Source organism: Nematolebias whitei, chromosome 23 (assembly GCF_014905685.2).
Source record: "Nematolebias whitei isolate Nwh7 chromosome 23, NemWhi1, whole genome shotgun sequence".
Lineage (NCBI taxonomy): Eukaryota > Metazoa > Chordata > Actinopteri > Cyprinodontiformes > Rivulidae > Nematolebias > Nematolebias whitei.
In genome coordinates this window covers 10,717,028-10,733,022 of record NC_056520.1, presented here as the reverse complement: position 1 = coordinate 10,733,022, position 15,995 = coordinate 10,717,028, and the positions used below count along the sequence as shown (strand labels likewise).

At 39.2% G+C, this 15,995-nt stretch overlaps 1 protein-coding gene across 1 annotated transcript in view; it reads left to right on the top strand.

Annotated features, from left to right (window-relative positions):
* The first annotated feature begins 2,370 nt into the window (after positions 1-2,370).
* The window catches only part of ical1 (islet cell autoantigen 1-like), a 20,036-nt gene continuing 6,411 nt past the window's right edge, over positions 2,371-15,995 (top strand). Inside the window, exons 1-10 of the mRNA XM_037696509.1 lie at positions 2,371-2,478; positions 4,855-4,887; positions 4,968-5,118; positions 10,249-10,321; positions 10,425-10,548; positions 11,673-11,871; positions 11,951-12,076; positions 12,904-13,002; positions 13,102-13,169; positions 15,024-15,073. Of these exons, the coding sequence (XP_037552437.1) occupies positions 4,880-4,887; positions 4,968-5,118; positions 10,249-10,321; positions 10,425-10,548; positions 11,673-11,871; positions 11,951-12,076; positions 12,904-13,002; positions 13,102-13,169; positions 15,024-15,073 (898 nt within the window). The 5' untranslated portion in view covers positions 2,371-2,478; positions 4,855-4,879. The remainder of the gene's footprint in view (positions 2,479-4,854; positions 4,888-4,967; positions 5,119-10,248; positions 10,322-10,424; positions 10,549-11,672; positions 11,872-11,950; positions 12,077-12,903; positions 13,003-13,101; positions 13,170-15,023; positions 15,074-15,995) is intronic.

The window sequence follows — 15,995 nt, the reverse complement described above, 5'->3', positions numbered from 1 at the left end:
TTAGTTGGCAGAAAGAATCTGAAAGGAGCACAAAACAGCTGAAAGTAGCTGAAAAAAGTAAACATTTTCTGAAAAAAGCTGAACCAGAACAAAATGTGAAAGGAGCAGTAAAAGGTAAACGGGTATAAAGATTTCAAGGATGTAAAATGAACTCAGTTCATTTCTTATGATACAAAAAGTGGCAGAAAAGGCTGAATATTTCAAAAAGCTGCACCAATACCAAAATCAGGATTGTCCTGAAAGAGCTGAACATTTTGAAATGTGATTTGTTGAAATGGCTTCAAAACTGCAGGACGAGAAAAGTACGGAAGAAAAACGGATCACAATAGTGTGATTGCTTCAAAAAACGTTCATCCAATAAAGATCAAACTGGTTTTACAAAACGATGCAATTCATTTTCACAGATTTTTCACCTTGTGAACTTCCTTTTTTTTTTTTTTTTGTTAAAAAATTGCCCTTCATGTCCTGCGCTTCCACTGATTTGACCCAAATGATGAAAACAAGAGCTTAAAAAATGGCTTTGTCAAGAAAAAATATAACATTAGGTGTTTTATTTTTTACTCAGTTTAAAAATTGTGTTGCAGAGTGACCCAATACTTTTGCAACTCAATACTTAGCAAAAAAAAACTGAAGACCCAGAACTCATGGCTATGTTTTTTGTATACATCATGAGTTCCAGATGCTCAGTAATCCAGGTAGATTAAACTAACAAGGTTCGTGGCTGGTGTTTCATGTTGAAATAGCGAAATGTCATCGACGTATAATGTTTCCAGGTGTCAGAATAACCAAAAAACAGCTGAATCATAGGTAAATGTAACACTGTTTAAGTGTTTCAACAAACCATATATATCTAGACCTTCGTGCATTGCAAAACACTGACTTTGAGAATGAGCATCAGTAAATGTTAACAGGTCAATTGACAGTGTGAAGACACTGTTCCAAAATTACAACATGGCAACTTTTGCAAACAAGACCTCATGGCTTCAATATTGAACAAGAAAAGGCAGAGACATTAGTCACAATAATACAAACATTTGATGATGTCATGCAAAACTTAAGAATGTACATTTACTGAAAACAGTTTCTTTAACCAAACACTTGGAACAAAGATGTCATACTTAATAAAAAGTCACAGTTTCCATCTGTTGCGGTCACGCAACAATTGACCGTCACTGAACACAAACAAGACCAAGTACTATCAAATGATGTCATCCAAACATTAGAATCAGTGTTTCAAGGTAAAACATGAACCGTAACTTGTATTTGAAGCACCTTAACCTGACAAGCACCCACAAAAAGACCTGCAGCAAGTCCGTTAAACAGAAAAACAAGCAGGTAGCACATTTTGAGCACTGCTCTTTCACAATGAACAGCCACGGTACCGTATTTTTCGGACTATAAGGCGCACCGGATTATAAGGTGCAATAAGCGAAACAAAACAGATGAGTCAAACTTTATTCGACTCATTCACAACAACTCTCAACATTGTTCAGTTGTACCACATAAAATCAGTTCGAGGTCAGTAAGGACAACCAGAATTAATACATAAGGCACTCCGGATTATAAGACTCACTGTCGATTTTTGAGAACATTAAAGGATTTAATTAAATTATAAGAATTAAAGGATAAGTGCACCTTGTAGTTAGAAAAATACAGTATTTGTATCGCCCTTTTCATTCAATCCAAACGGGCCATTGACCCGTTTGTTTTTTAAAGTGCCACAGAAAGATTAATCTGCATTTAATGTGACAAATGCATATATAGCATGTGAAAATCTTTTATCTTAGAAATGCATTTCCAAGAAAAAAAAAAAGCACACATATATATATATATAGATAGATAGATAGATAGATAGATAATACTTTTTTACTTGCCATTGAAGTTGATTCAAATTGTTCACATGTGAATATCTGGGTAAAAATAAGTGAAAAAGGCACTTTTCTGAGGAGAAAATGTGGCTGAAGGAGGAAGCAAGATGTACCTGTGTGGATCATGTGACTACGTTTTTACATTTTGATTGGCTAATATTTTAATTTCCCCATGTTAGTATTGACCAATAGAAAATCTCTCATTACAAAACTACAAATAACAGAGTATGTTGCTTGGATGCAACATAGTATCATAGAGGGTTAAATGATTTACTGTACATTTATGAATTTATTTGTTTAATAGTTTCATTTTTGAATCAGTAGAATAATTTATTTTTATACATGTATTTATTTATTTATTGCGGAACCTTTGGACCGCGATATTCTTTTGGCAAAGCGAAATGAATCACTTCGCTGTGAGGCTTCTTACTCATATAAACGATCTTTGTCCCGAGCTGACGGACAGCGACCCCTCGCGCCCGGACTGCGCAGGCGCAGTCACTTTGCATATCCTGCTCTGACTCACAGGATGATGGCTATCGAGATGCGAGCTTAGCCGCTGGACTGCGCCGCATAGATGCTCGCACTGCTGGACAACACCTGAAACAAGGTAGCGGGTTATCTATTTAATTTCAAATTATTTTGTATTAGATTAGAGAAAAGAAAAAAGCAAATACACGTACTTATTTACGGCTCTTTCGCCGCGTTAATGGTAAGACGCAATGACACTTTGCTAGTAGCTTTACTGCTAGCTCAGAAGCTCCCGAGTTGTTTATTTTAAACACTATTTGTGTCCCGTGCTGAAACTTTACGCTTCGCGTTAATGAATACTGAACACGGTGCTGTTTCCCTCGTCATGACACCAGCTCCTGGTGAAACTGAACACCTGCTCCAGTCGCAGGTGTCTGCTGCAACAACCAGATTAAATCCGCTGCTTTCTGCTCAGACACAGAGAAAAGCGACAATAACCTGATTAGAGCTCAGCAGATGCCATTTGTCTTTGGTGCAAAGCCAGCAGGAGTTTACTCATCTGTCGGTTTATCTGTTTTCAAACTATTAAACAAACAAATTTAAAAAATGTATAAACAGAGGAATTGCCCTTCCTGTGAAAATGTAGTGTGAATGCTTGTTGCAGAAGAACTTGCTGAAAAACAGCTGAACTTAGCTAAAAAAAACATGCTGAAATGGATGAGCTAGCCTAACAGCAGAAGAAAGCAGAAAGAACACTCACAGTATTTGCTGAGTTAGGTTTAAATAAGCAGAAATGAGCACAGAAATTAGGAAATAAGCTAAAAATATGAAATTAGGAAAAAAAAATAGCTGAGACGTAGCTGAAAAGGCAGAAAGCAGCTTAAACTGCTAGAAGGAAAGGCTAGATTTAGCATAAAATAGCTTAATAGTAGCTGAAATAGCAGGAAAAACCGAATCAAGCAGAAATAGACTGAAAGGAGTATAACAAACTGAAATTAGAAAAATTGTTTTAAAGTAGAACAGCTGAAATTACCGTAGCTAAAAAAGCTGAAATTAACAATAAATAAATAAATAAATAGCTATGAAGTAGCTGAAAAGGCATAAAGTAGCTTAAACTACTAGAAGGAAAGGCTAAATTTAGGCTAAATTTAGCATAAGAACTGCTTAGTAGCTGAATTAGCAGGAAAAGCCAAAACTAGCAGAAATAGGCTGAAATAAGTCAACAAGCTGGAATTAGCAAAATAGTTTGTTTTTTTTTTTTTTGGGAGGGGGGGGAGGGCGTTGTAGAAAGAAGTAAATTAGGCTGAAAGTAGCATAAATTACAACAAAAACTTGAATTTATCAGAGAGCAGCTGAAATTAGCTAAAAAGGCTGAAATTAGCAAAATAGTTTTTTGGTTTATTTTTTTAGGCTTAAAATAGCATAAATTACCACAAAAACTTGAATTTATCAGAGAACAGCTTAAATTAGCACAAAAAATAGCCGAGAAGTAGCTGAAAAGGCAAGCAACTTAAACTATTAGAAGGAAAGGCTAAATTTAGCATAAAAACAGCTTAATAGCTAAAATAGCAGAAAAAGCCAAAACTAGCAGATATAGGCTGAAAGGAGTATAACAAGCTGATATTAGTTAAAATAAATTTTAGTAGAACAGCTGAAATTAACTAAAAATGTTAAAATGGTAGCTGAAAAAATAGAACAAGCTTAAATTAGCAGAAGAAAGCAGAAAAAATCATGTTTGCTGAAAGAAGCAGCAATGACCACAAATAGTGGAAATTATTTGAAAAGAGCTGAAATCTGAAAAAAAAAAAAACAGCTGAGAAGTAGCTAAAAAGCAGAAAGAAGCTTAAATTACCAGTTGGAAGTGGCGAAAGCACAGTTTTGCTGAATTAGGCTAAAATGTTTAAATGACTGCAAAAAATGTGGAAATAGCTGAAAAGGATAAACTTAGCATAAAACAGCTGAACAGTAGCTGAACAATTATGAAACTAGCAGAAATCAGCTGAAAGGAGCATAACAAGCTGAGATTAGTAGAAAGAAGTTAATTAAGCTGAAAGTAGCTGAAATTACCATGAAAAATTTAAATTTATATGAAAACGTCTGAAATTAGCTAAAAGATGCTAAAAATGTAGCGGAAAAGGTAGAACAATTTTGTTACCAGAAGAAAATGGATAGAACATATGTTTGCCCAGTTAGGCTTAAAAAAGCAGAAATGATCTGAAAAAATCTGAAATCAGCAAAAACCAGCTGAAAAGTAGCTAAAAAAGCAGAAAGAAGCTTAATCACCAGCAGAAAGTGGAGAGAGCACATTTTTGCTGAATTAGGCTGAAAAAAATTGAAATGAGTGCAAAAATATGTAATTAGCCAAAACAGCTAAAATTAGCATTAAAATCAGCTAAATAGTAGCTGAAATAGTGCGAATGCTTCATAAACATTCACACTAACACTCAGTAGTTGTATGACCTCACATTTTAAGCACCTTTTCCTGCATCCCTTAATATTTGTTGTTTGTTTATAGAATAGAGGTCAGCTGACATCCAAGGATGGACGGGTGAGTTGCTGTTAAATCCAACCCACACCTTCGTGTTGACGTGAACGCAGCAGGCGTAACAGAGCCGTCTCTGCCTTCAGGTTTCCGGGGGACATGCTGAGCGACAGCTCGGTGATGGCCCGCATGCAGAAAAAGTTCTGGAAGACCAAGCAGGTCCTCATCAAAGCCACAGGCAAGAAGGAGGACGAGTACGTGGTGGCTTCAGATGCTGACCTGGACGCAAAGCTCGAGGTCAGGGGACACGATTTAGAGTACCGGTATATGTGTCAAACTCAAGGCCCTGGGGCCAAATGTGGCCCTTGTTGACATTTTATCTAGCCCCCAAGATGATATGTGAAACATAAAATACTTCTATTTCTTGAATCCTTTCAGTAATCTTTGATTATGATGTCGAAAGCACAACGGAGAACATCAAATGAGACCAATCAAACTCTTGTTGAGGAACCTGTGACCAAGTAAATATGTTGGGTATCTATCTTGAGTTAATGTAGATTCTGAAATTGGCCCTTAGTTTGAAAAAGGTTTTAATTTTGGCCCCCTTGTGTAAGTGAGTTACATTAATACATACATTCTTTCTGAAGTCCACGATCATCTCCTTCGTCTTCTTCACATTGATGTGAAGGTTATTCTCTTTGCACCAGCTCTCCAGGTGTTCCACCTCCTGCCTGTAGCTGGACTCATCATTGTTTGTGATGCATCCCACCACCGCTGTATCATCTGCAAACTTTACAATGTGACAGCCTGGATGGGTAGCTGCACAATCATACGTGAGGAGAGTGAACAGGAGGGGGCTCAACACACATCCCTGAGGGGAGCCAGTGCTGAGGGTTATGGTGGAGGAGAAGTTGTGGCTCCTCACTGACTGTGGTCTGTTTGTTGTGAAGTCTAGGACCCAGTTGCAAATGGAGGGGCTTATTCCTAGTGTGGATAGTTTGTCCTTCAGGGTTTGGGGGATCATGGTGTTGAAGGCAGATGTGAAGAAGTCTTTCTGTTCCAGGTAGTTGAGCGCAGTGTGGACCACAGAGGAGATGGCATCCTCTGTTGATCGGTTCTCACGGTATGCATACTGATGAGGTTCCTCGTTGATGTTGATGGTTGTTTTTGATGTGAGTCATGACCAGTTTTTTTAAGCATTTAGCGACTATCTGGGTGAGGGCCACTGGCCGATAGTCATTCAGACCAGTCACTAGAGCTTTTTGGGACTGGGATGATGGTGGCAGAACTGTCTCCAGGGTAAGTGAGGAGTTAAAGATGTCTGCCAGCACCTCGCAGAGCTGATCGGCACATTCTTTCACCACCTCCCCGGGGATGTTGTCTGGGCCTGTTTCTTTGTGAGGATTAATCCTCCTGAAAGTACTCCTTACTTCTCCTGGGGTCACGCTGAGAAACTCTTCAACCGGTGGTGAGGTGAGTCTGGTGCTGGGTGGTCTGTTCGGGTCTTCAAAGCATGTGTAGAACTTGTTGAGGGCATCAGGCAGAGATGGTCATTGTTCACTCCTGCCTTTATAACCTGTTATGTACTTAATGCCCCTCCACATGCTCCGTGGGTCTTGTGAGGTGAATTGACCCTGGCTGTGGGGAGCAATATTCACATGCTAGCAAAAATGCTACCGACATACCGCTCCATCTCCCTGGTCGACAATGACCGGCAGCAACGCAACGCTAAACACAGATGTGACTCCATCCCGTCCTCATTCCCCCTCCCTCACTTGGTCAAAAAAAAAAAAAAAAAAAAGACAAGCGCCCCACCAAGGGAACTATTCTAGAGGAAATGTTGAACATAGATATATATTTCAAGCCAACCTTTAGAAAAACACAAATTTTATAGCATCAAATAAAAAAATTAACCAATTTATCAAACAAAAAGTATATATACATTAAAAAAAAGACACCATCACCTACCAAATATGTAAACGTATCATCCATTTAGAACCACCAACTACCAGGTAAATAACAGAAAAACATCCATTATGTTGGATTTCATATTTTTATACCTTTTTATATTTCCTATCAAGCATTCAAATGTCATGTTATACAAAGTGTGTGTGTGTGTCTTTCTTCCAGGGTTGAACTATATTTATAGAAAATGTTTACTAATTCTAACTATTTTACCTTTACATATAATCTTATATTAGCTAATGATAATTTTACAAGTTCACATTTGATATATTACAAGCAATCAAATCATGCCAGATAGCAGACTGATTAACATAAATAAAGCTAGAACACATTTCTTTAATTTAGACTTAAAATAGTTTGACTAAATAAAATCCCTCAGGTTCTCTCTTAATAATAACAATTAGCATTTTATTGTTTAATCATTGTTGAATACAGGGTCGGTTTAGCTGAGAGGACACAGGGTTAATCGTCACAGTAAGATTAATTATTCCTAGAAATAAACAACTTTAACTCAAATCATTTGGTATCACTAAGGTATAATCACGTTAAACAAACAGAGCTAAAACAGAACCGATTTCAGTGTGCCATAAACTTTTTATAAACTAACGTCCTTCAGGGGGCGGGCTACACCAGTAACCATGGCAACTGAAGGGCTAAACCAATCAGAAGAGCTAGCTTTTTCAAGCTTTTATAAAAGCCGGAAATGACACACACCCAGCGGGCATTTCCGGGGAAGACCAGACCGAGACGGTTCGTTCTTTAATGCTCCAAATATATGCATATATTTTATTAATGTAATTGTTTGTCTCTGAATATCTGTAACCCCTGTTTGTCAAATAAATCTTTTATACCGAGGGCGATGTCTCAGCTGTCTTGAACACGACGTGGTAACCAGCCACGACAATTAAAAGAAGTACAAAGAACCAGGACCAGACCTACCGTTGATAAGAAAACACTGACCTGAAGTCTGTTTCTAGTGGTTCCCAACACTGGTCCCTGAGGAACACCATCCTGCATGTTTTAGCTGTTTCCCTGTTTTGACACCTGGTTTGAATGATTTGGGGATTAACAGGCTTCAGCAGAACTTGAGGAAGTAATTAAATCATTGAATCATCTGTATTGAAGCGGGGAAACGGCTAAAACATGCAGGGTGGTATTCCTCAGGGACCAGGGTTGGGAACCACTGATTTAACTCTTCCTTTAACTGAGGTTTAATTCAACTATTAGTCCAGTTGTCTTATGGTGACCAGGACAGAGGTCCTGTCCAGTGGAAGATTGAACAATAAAGACAATGCACTGGTTTCTTGTCAAAACTTTAGCTTGTTTGCTTGTTTTTTGTTGTTGTTGTTTTTGTTGGAAATGGTTCTGTAACTTCCCAGTTTCATTAGCATCTTTTTTTTGCCAACACGGCTGTTTGCTCAATAAAATAAACAACGTCACCGTGTGAGGTGAATGATTCAGTCTGTGTTTCTGATCTGACTCAGGCCTGCACACGGACAGGCGTTTAACCACAGCCGAGTTCGACAAACTGAAGCAAATGTTGTTTATTTAGCAGTTAATGGGTAACTGCCCACGGGCAGAAGACCTCCTCCCTTTACTGTCTCACAGCCTCTCTGTATCTTTTTCACCTGGAAGACAAAGAACGACTCAGGTGGCTGCTTTTGTCTTGAGTTTGGTTTAAAACGAGTGCAGGTTTGCGTAACCTGAAAGAAAAACATCAATGGAAAGGAATGGTGGACTTGTTATGACCACTGTTTGGGCTTCTGGTGATGCTGGCTCATAACTGAAACAACCGTTTTCTATCTGGAATGGCAGCTTAAACCAATAAAAGGGTGGTAAATGTGGTAGCAAACATATTTGCCCTTTCAGCATCATGATTCAGTGAAGTCTGTTTACCAGCAGTTTTGTCCTTTATCAAAGGACAGACAGCTTTGGAGATGTCTTGATATGTCCATTTTTTATTTGACAGATGGTGCCCATTAGATTAGACGAGACATATCCATTAATTCAACCTTTATTTATACATGTAAGTCTCATTGCGTCACGAGGACTCATTTTCAAGAGAGACCTATTTTTGACAAAGAATACAAATGAGGTACACATAACGATAAGCATTCATATAAAAACATATAAAATGAAACGTATATAAAAGAAGTGATATAAAACAAAATAAAAACAAAACGGCTACATCATAAAGCAATGAAAAATACTCAAAACAGGAACATGTCTGCATTGATTTTTACATTGAACTTAACAGTTGTTTAAAATCCCTTTAGAGAGGTCAAAGTCAAGAGCGTCAGATCTTTTTGCAAAGTGTTCCTGGTTACAGGAGCGGAGTAAGAGAAGGCCCTTTCGCTGAATTCGGTCCGTACTTATGGAACACTGCAGGTAATGATGTCTTGGGAGCACACGCTGTAGCTGCACTGATGAAGTGACATGTAGGAGGAGATGTATGAAGGCAACAGACCAAGAATCAATCAATCAATCAACCTTTATTTAGACAGGTAAATCCCATTGAGCCTCGAGGACTCATTTACAAGAGAGACCTGATGAAGAAGTGATTTAAAGATGAAAATGTACCAGTGAGAGAGTCTTTGTGACGTTAATGATGACTAATTGACCAATGAGTACAGGGTGCAGTGATGGGTACGGTAGTTACAGCCAGTCATGAATCTTAGCGCACCATGATAGACAGTGTCCAACATCTGCAAGATGCTTGCTGGAACATTCATGTAAGTAATATCACCATAGTCAATGGCCGGAAGAAAAGTAGCAGTTGCAAGACATTTCCTAGCATTCAGAGTTGGACAGGATCTATTGCTGAAAAAGAAACCCAATTTTACTTTTAATTTCTTTACCAAATTTTCCACGTGAAGCTTAAAAGAGAGATGTGCATCGACCAAGATGCCCAAGTATTTGTAAGAATCGACAGACTCAGTAGGAACACCATTTATAGATAAGATAGAAGAAAGAACTCTGGTACCGACTTCCTGTTTGAAAACAACATCCCTCTGGTTTTATCAGCATTTAGCACCTATTTGAGACGGAACAAATCTGACTGGACGATGTCGAATGCAGACTGTAAAAGCTGGAACACCTTAGTAACTGTTGTGGCTCGACAATAAACAACTATGTCGTCGGCATAGAAATGTAAGGATGCATCATGAATTATGTGACCTACATTATTTATGTAGATTGTGAAAAGGGTGGGACCTAAGACTGAGCCTTGTGGTACACCATTGTTGATGGTTAAATAGCTGGAAGAAGTACTATTATGTCGAACACATTGCCTCCGATCTGAGAGGTAACTAGAAAACCAACAGATAGTAATGTATTTGTTAGATGGAAGCGGAGAGAGAAATAAACATCACATAATGAAGAAAAGGTCTTGTTTAAGTGTTTAGACTCCATGTTGGCTCGTAGCAGCACATGATAGTAACCATGTGTGTTCTGTGTATGCAGTTTTTCCATTCAGTTCAGTTCACGTGCACAGAGCTGCTGAAGGTGATCGAGAAGTACCAGTACAGGATCACACGTGAGTCTGATCCACTTCATACAGGAAACGCACAAGCTTTTGAAATGGTTAGTTCTTTTGCCAGGCACCTGAAACGTATTTTATGAAATCCGTCTCTCCTCAGGTTTGTCCCAGGAGGAGAACGAGCTCGGTCTGTTCCTTCACTTTCAAGCTGAACGGGACCGCACGAAGGCAGGCAACATGATGGACGCCACCAGTAAAGCTCTGTGCGCGTCCGCCAAACAGAGGTCAGAAAACAAGTTGGGACTGGACAATATGACCCAAAATCCACGTTTTCAGGATGTACTATATAAACAGTACAAAACATGAAGTCTGGGTTTGGTTGATCATTCTTTGGTTGTAACAATGCAGTAGTCCCTCTATTATCGCGGGGGTTATATTCCAGACCTCACCGTGATGGGTGAAAAACCGTAACGTAGGAACGCTATATGTACTTTAGTATTTATATATATTTTAAGGCTTTATAAAGTGTTCCCACACTCTTGTAATGTTCTAAACTCTTAAACCTACGTAATTTTAACAACATACGTATATGTACTGCACAGTAGCTACTGCAAAATTTTATATGGGTACTCACTAGCCTTGGTCCGGTTCTGCTCTGGTTCTCATTGGCTCTCTGCAGCCCTTGGACACCAAGACGCTTTTAGAGAGAGCTGGACCTTCAGAGAGCCAGCACAAAACCACACAGTGGTCCAGAGAGAGTTCAAATAGGACCTCTATTGAGAGGAATCCGGATGAAAGTCTGGGTGAGCTCCGGAGAAGACCTCAGACCTCGAAGCAACGCCTCCCCACTCGAGAAGCTCCCTGAGCTGACAAGTAGATTGACCGATGAGGCTGGAAGTAGTTCTGGTCCAATTCTGGTCTGTTCCGTATGGCTCTCTGCATCCACTGAACGCCAAAGTCGCTATGAATAAGTACTTTATAAATAATAATAAGAACTTTTTAGTCCGGTTCAGATAGGATCAAAACTTTCCCTCGATTTTGGCAGAAAGCAACGTCGTCTGGAAACACTGTTGGCTTCTGGGTAGTCGAGTTCTTTTGACTGGTCTTACAGTGTAGGCTTTTTGAAAGAAAAGTACAAAATGGTGGCTCCTGTCTGAAGTTTTTTTTTTTTTTTTTTTGCTAACTTTATTCGTACCATCCCAATCACGTTCGTAATATTAAATTTGACAATTGTTGAAAAACCGCGACAGTCGAACCGCGAAGTAGCGAGGGACTTCTGTATACCAATTGGGATTTCGCACTAACAATGTGCGGTCTATTAGATATGTTCAATACGTTGCCCTCTACAAATTACAAATATTTTGATTCATTTCACTTCCCACCAGCTCTGCCTTTTCCTTATCCGCAGGATGGCGTTCTGCCCTCCGTTGCAGCGCATGTACCAGGAAGTGGAGACCTTCCGGCGGCGTGCCATCGCCGACACACTGCTAACGGTCGGCCGCATGGAGAAGTCCCGCACAGAGTACCGAGGAGCGCTGCTCTGGATGAAAGACATCTCTCAAGAACTGGACCCAGACACCTACAAACAACTGGAAAAGTTCCGCAAGGCAAGAAACGGCGCGAAAGGTGTTGAGCTTCGGCGATCCCAAACATGTTTGTGACGCTTCCCTCTGTCTGCGTTGGCAGGTCCAGGCTCAGGTTAGAGAGTCAAAGGGCCAGTTTGAGAAACTGAAAAACGATGTGTGTCAGAAGGTGGACATGCTGGGAGCGAGCCGCTGTAACATGCTGTCCCACTCCCTCTGTACTTACCAGGTACGTAGTCTTAAATCAGTATTTTCTGTCTGGTTTAGGTCTGGGCTTTGACCCTTGCTGCCTTTAAACCATGTCTGCGTAGTTTCTGCTGGTGCTTCGGCTCATCGTCTGGCTGAAAAATCTCCCAGGCCGTACTCCTTTGGTGGTGTTTTGATCTACTGTTCTAATAAATTTAGTTTTTAGCTACTGTTCTGCTAGTTTTAAGTTTCTGTTGCTGATTTGGAAATTTAATTTGTTAGCTTTTGTTTAGCAAATTTAGCTTTTAGCTACCGTTTTGCTACATTTAGCTTTTCACTATTATTCTGCTGGTTTTTGCTTTAAGCTACTGTTCTAATTTTAGTTTTTAGCTACTGTTCCAATAGCTTAAGGTTTCTGTTACTGATTTGCCAATTTCAGCTTTTAACTCTTGTTTAGCTCTTTCAGTTTTTAGCTGCTGTTCTGATTGTTTTAGCTGTTAGCTTTGTTTAGCTAATTTTAGCTTTTGTTCCGAGTCAACAGTTTCAGCTTATACAAATTTCGTCAGGCATTCAGCACTCGCATCGCATTTTTCAGAAAATTAAAAACGATTTTTTTGTTTTTGTTTTGTTTTTCCGAACTTCACAGATCAAAATATCTGAACTATCCCTTTAAACACTTCGTGGTGTTTTGTGAGTTTTTATTTTTGGTCCATACTAAGTACAGTTTGATGTGGATTTACATCTGGGAATATAAATACTTCATAGTATACATCTGGCAATATACATACTAGTATACATAGTTACTACGTGTACACAGTATCTCCCTGCTGGCTTGTCTCGTTAATATCGTACATGTTTGTGTCGTGTCAGACCACCCTGCTGCAGTACTGGGAGAAAACAGCCCAGTCCATGTCAGGAATCCACGAGGCCTTCTTAGGACACATCCCGTACCAGTTCACCACACTCAAGGTACTTCAGGTTGTGGGGCGGTCACAACGGCACCCGTCTAATTCCTGGAAGCTGCTCTGCTTAATGTGCCTTTAAATGAGATCAAACTTCTTCTTCCAGGACCTGCGGGACCCCCTGGAGCAAATAGAGTCAGAGAAGCAGGAGACGGCTCCGCAGGACACAGGCAGGTGAGAAAACACTTTAAATCATGGAAACAGATGTACTGAAAGTTACTGCAAACATCTGTTTGCTCCTCTAACAGCCCGGCTGACGTGGCTGTGACACTCTGTCATACTTTATGTTTTACCTGCTTCATATTTTTCAAACAGCCGTCGTCAAACAGGAAGTCTTTTAATAGTGTGGTTATTTAGGAAGCGTTCACGATGTGATCCATTTTTCTTCTGTACTTTTTTCGGCATCTTTCTTGTTCCACAATTTTTGTTCTGTCAACAAATCATGTAATGTTCAGCTGTTTCAGGACAATCCTGCTGTGACTTTTGGTATTGGTGCAGCTTTAGCTTTTTGAAATATTTAGCCTTTTCTGACACATTTTTTCCTCATAGGAAAATAATTTATCTAATTTTAAATCCTTCAGATCTTTAGATCTGTTTATAACCTTTTACTGCTCCTTTCACCTTTTGTTCTGCTTCAGCTTCTTTCAGCTTCATGTTCAAGTTTAAACTTTTGTTCAGCTACTTTCAGCTGATTTCAGCTGTTTTGTGCTCCTTTCATATTCTAACATTTTTGTGCTTCTTCTAACTTATTTCTGCTAAATCAACTTGTTCCTTTCAGCTTATGTATGCAAGTTTCAGCTTTTTCTGCTATTTCAGCTGCTATTTAGCTGTTTTTATGCTAATTTTAGCTTTTTTGGCTAATACCACATTTTTTGCACTCATTTCAACTTTTTTCAGCCTAATTCAGCAAAAATGTGCACTCTCCACTTCTGGTAATTTAAGCATCTTTCTGCTTTTTTAGTTACATTTTAGCTGTTTCTTGCTAATTTCAGCTTTTTTCAGAAAATTCCACTTTTTGTGCTAATTTCGTCTTCTTTCAGACTAAATGGGCAAACACGTTCTTTCTGCTTCTGCTAATTTAAGCTTGTTCTACCTGTTCAGCTACGTTTTTTTTTAGCTAATTTCAGCTGTTTTCAGGTACATTCAAAACTTTTGTGGTTATTTCTGCTGCTTTCAGTCTTAACTTTTCTCTTCTAGTTTAAGCTTGTTATCCAAAAAAGTTCAATCTGGTCCTCTGGACTTTCAAAAAAAGAAAACAAAGCAAAAAGTTTTTTGTTTTTTTTGAATGTCCAGAGGACCAGATTGAACTTTTTTGGGATTTTTCTACCTGGATTATTGAGCATGCATCAGGACATTAAGCTTGTTATGCTCCTTGAAAATTATATCTGCTACTTTCAGTCTTTTCAGATATTTCAGCTACTATATAACCGTTTCTTTGCAACTAATTTCACATTTTTGGGCTTCATGCTTCAGTGTGGTAGTTTAAGCTTCTTCATGCCTTTTCAGCTACTTTTTGCTAATTTTAAGGTTTTTTTTGTTTTGTTTTGACAAGATTCCTAATTTTTGTGCTCATTTCAACTTATTTAAACCTAATTCGACAAATATGCACTCTCCACTTCCTTCTGGTAATTTAAGCTTCTTTCAGATTTTTTTTTAGCTACTTTTCAGCTGTTTCTTGCTAATTACAGCTTTTTTTCAGATAATTCCACTTTTTAGTGCTCATTTCTACTTCTTTCAGCCTAATTGGGCAAACATGTTTTTTTTGCTTTCTTCTACTAACTTAGGCTTGTTTTTTCATTTCAGCTAATTTCAGCTGTTTTTCAGCTAATTTCAGCTGTTTTTCAGCTAATTTCAGCTGTTTTTCAGCAAAGGAAATGCAGTTTGTCTAGTTTCTGTTTAGTTTCCTGCAGCTTTCTGTTTGTCAGAGTTTCATTTAAGACGGCAGCTCCAAATCAAAGACAGACTTTAAAAGATCAAACCACGCGGCGCTTCATGTTTTCGGCTTGTCTCTTTCTTTGTCTTTCTCAGTCTCGTGTCCTTGGATGAAGCCGAGCCACCAGGAAGTGCGCATGTTGCAGGTATGGACTGCCCCCTGCTGGCCACACGGTTTTATTTTTCAAACTGAATCATCACTAGTTTATTAATTTTCTGCGTTGTTGCTGGAATGTGAAGGGAACATAAGCAGACAACCAGTATAACAGACACAACCTTTATTTTCCAAGCCTTTCCTGTTTTAGGTCAAAATAATTTTTATTTGTTAAATGTGTGAATAACGAGTGAGAGCGTTTCGTCTTTTATTTCTTTCTTCAAAAACCAAAAGTTTACATACGTTAAGATTCCCGTGAACAGTTCGAGAAAGCCCAGGTCAGGATGCCGTGGCGATCAGAGTTTGACAATTTGCCTGTTCTGCTTCGTCCGAGTGTAAAAGCGAAGGAGGAACGTTCGTCTCTGAATTTGTGGAGAAATAACGAGGAAGGTAAAACAAGAAACGGCTCGGGTTCCTATCAGTGGTTGTAAAGAGCCGTTGGAAAGGTTCGTATCGCGTCCACGGTGAAACAAGTCCTGGACCGACGTGGACTAAAAGAAGGAGGAAGAAGACATAACTCCAAAAGTAACTTTAAAGTAGTCGGATTACAGTTTGTAAAAGCACACAGGAACATACATTTTAGTGCAGTGGTTCCCAACCCTGGTCCCTGAGGAACACCATCCTGCACGTTTTAGTTGTTCCTCTGCTCCAACACACCTGATTTGAATGAAAGGGTGATTAACGGGCTTCTGCCGAACTGAAGGAAGTAATTAAACCACTGAATCAGGTGTGTTGGAGCAGAGAAACAACTAAAACATGAAGGATGGTGTTCCTCAAGGACCAGTGTTAGGAACCCCTAACTTTGTTTGGAGACGTGCTGTGGTCTGAAGAAACTTACGACTATCGTTACATTTGGAAGAAAAAGAGGTTCGTTTGTAACATCCCAACTGAAATACGAACCGGGGGGGGGGGGG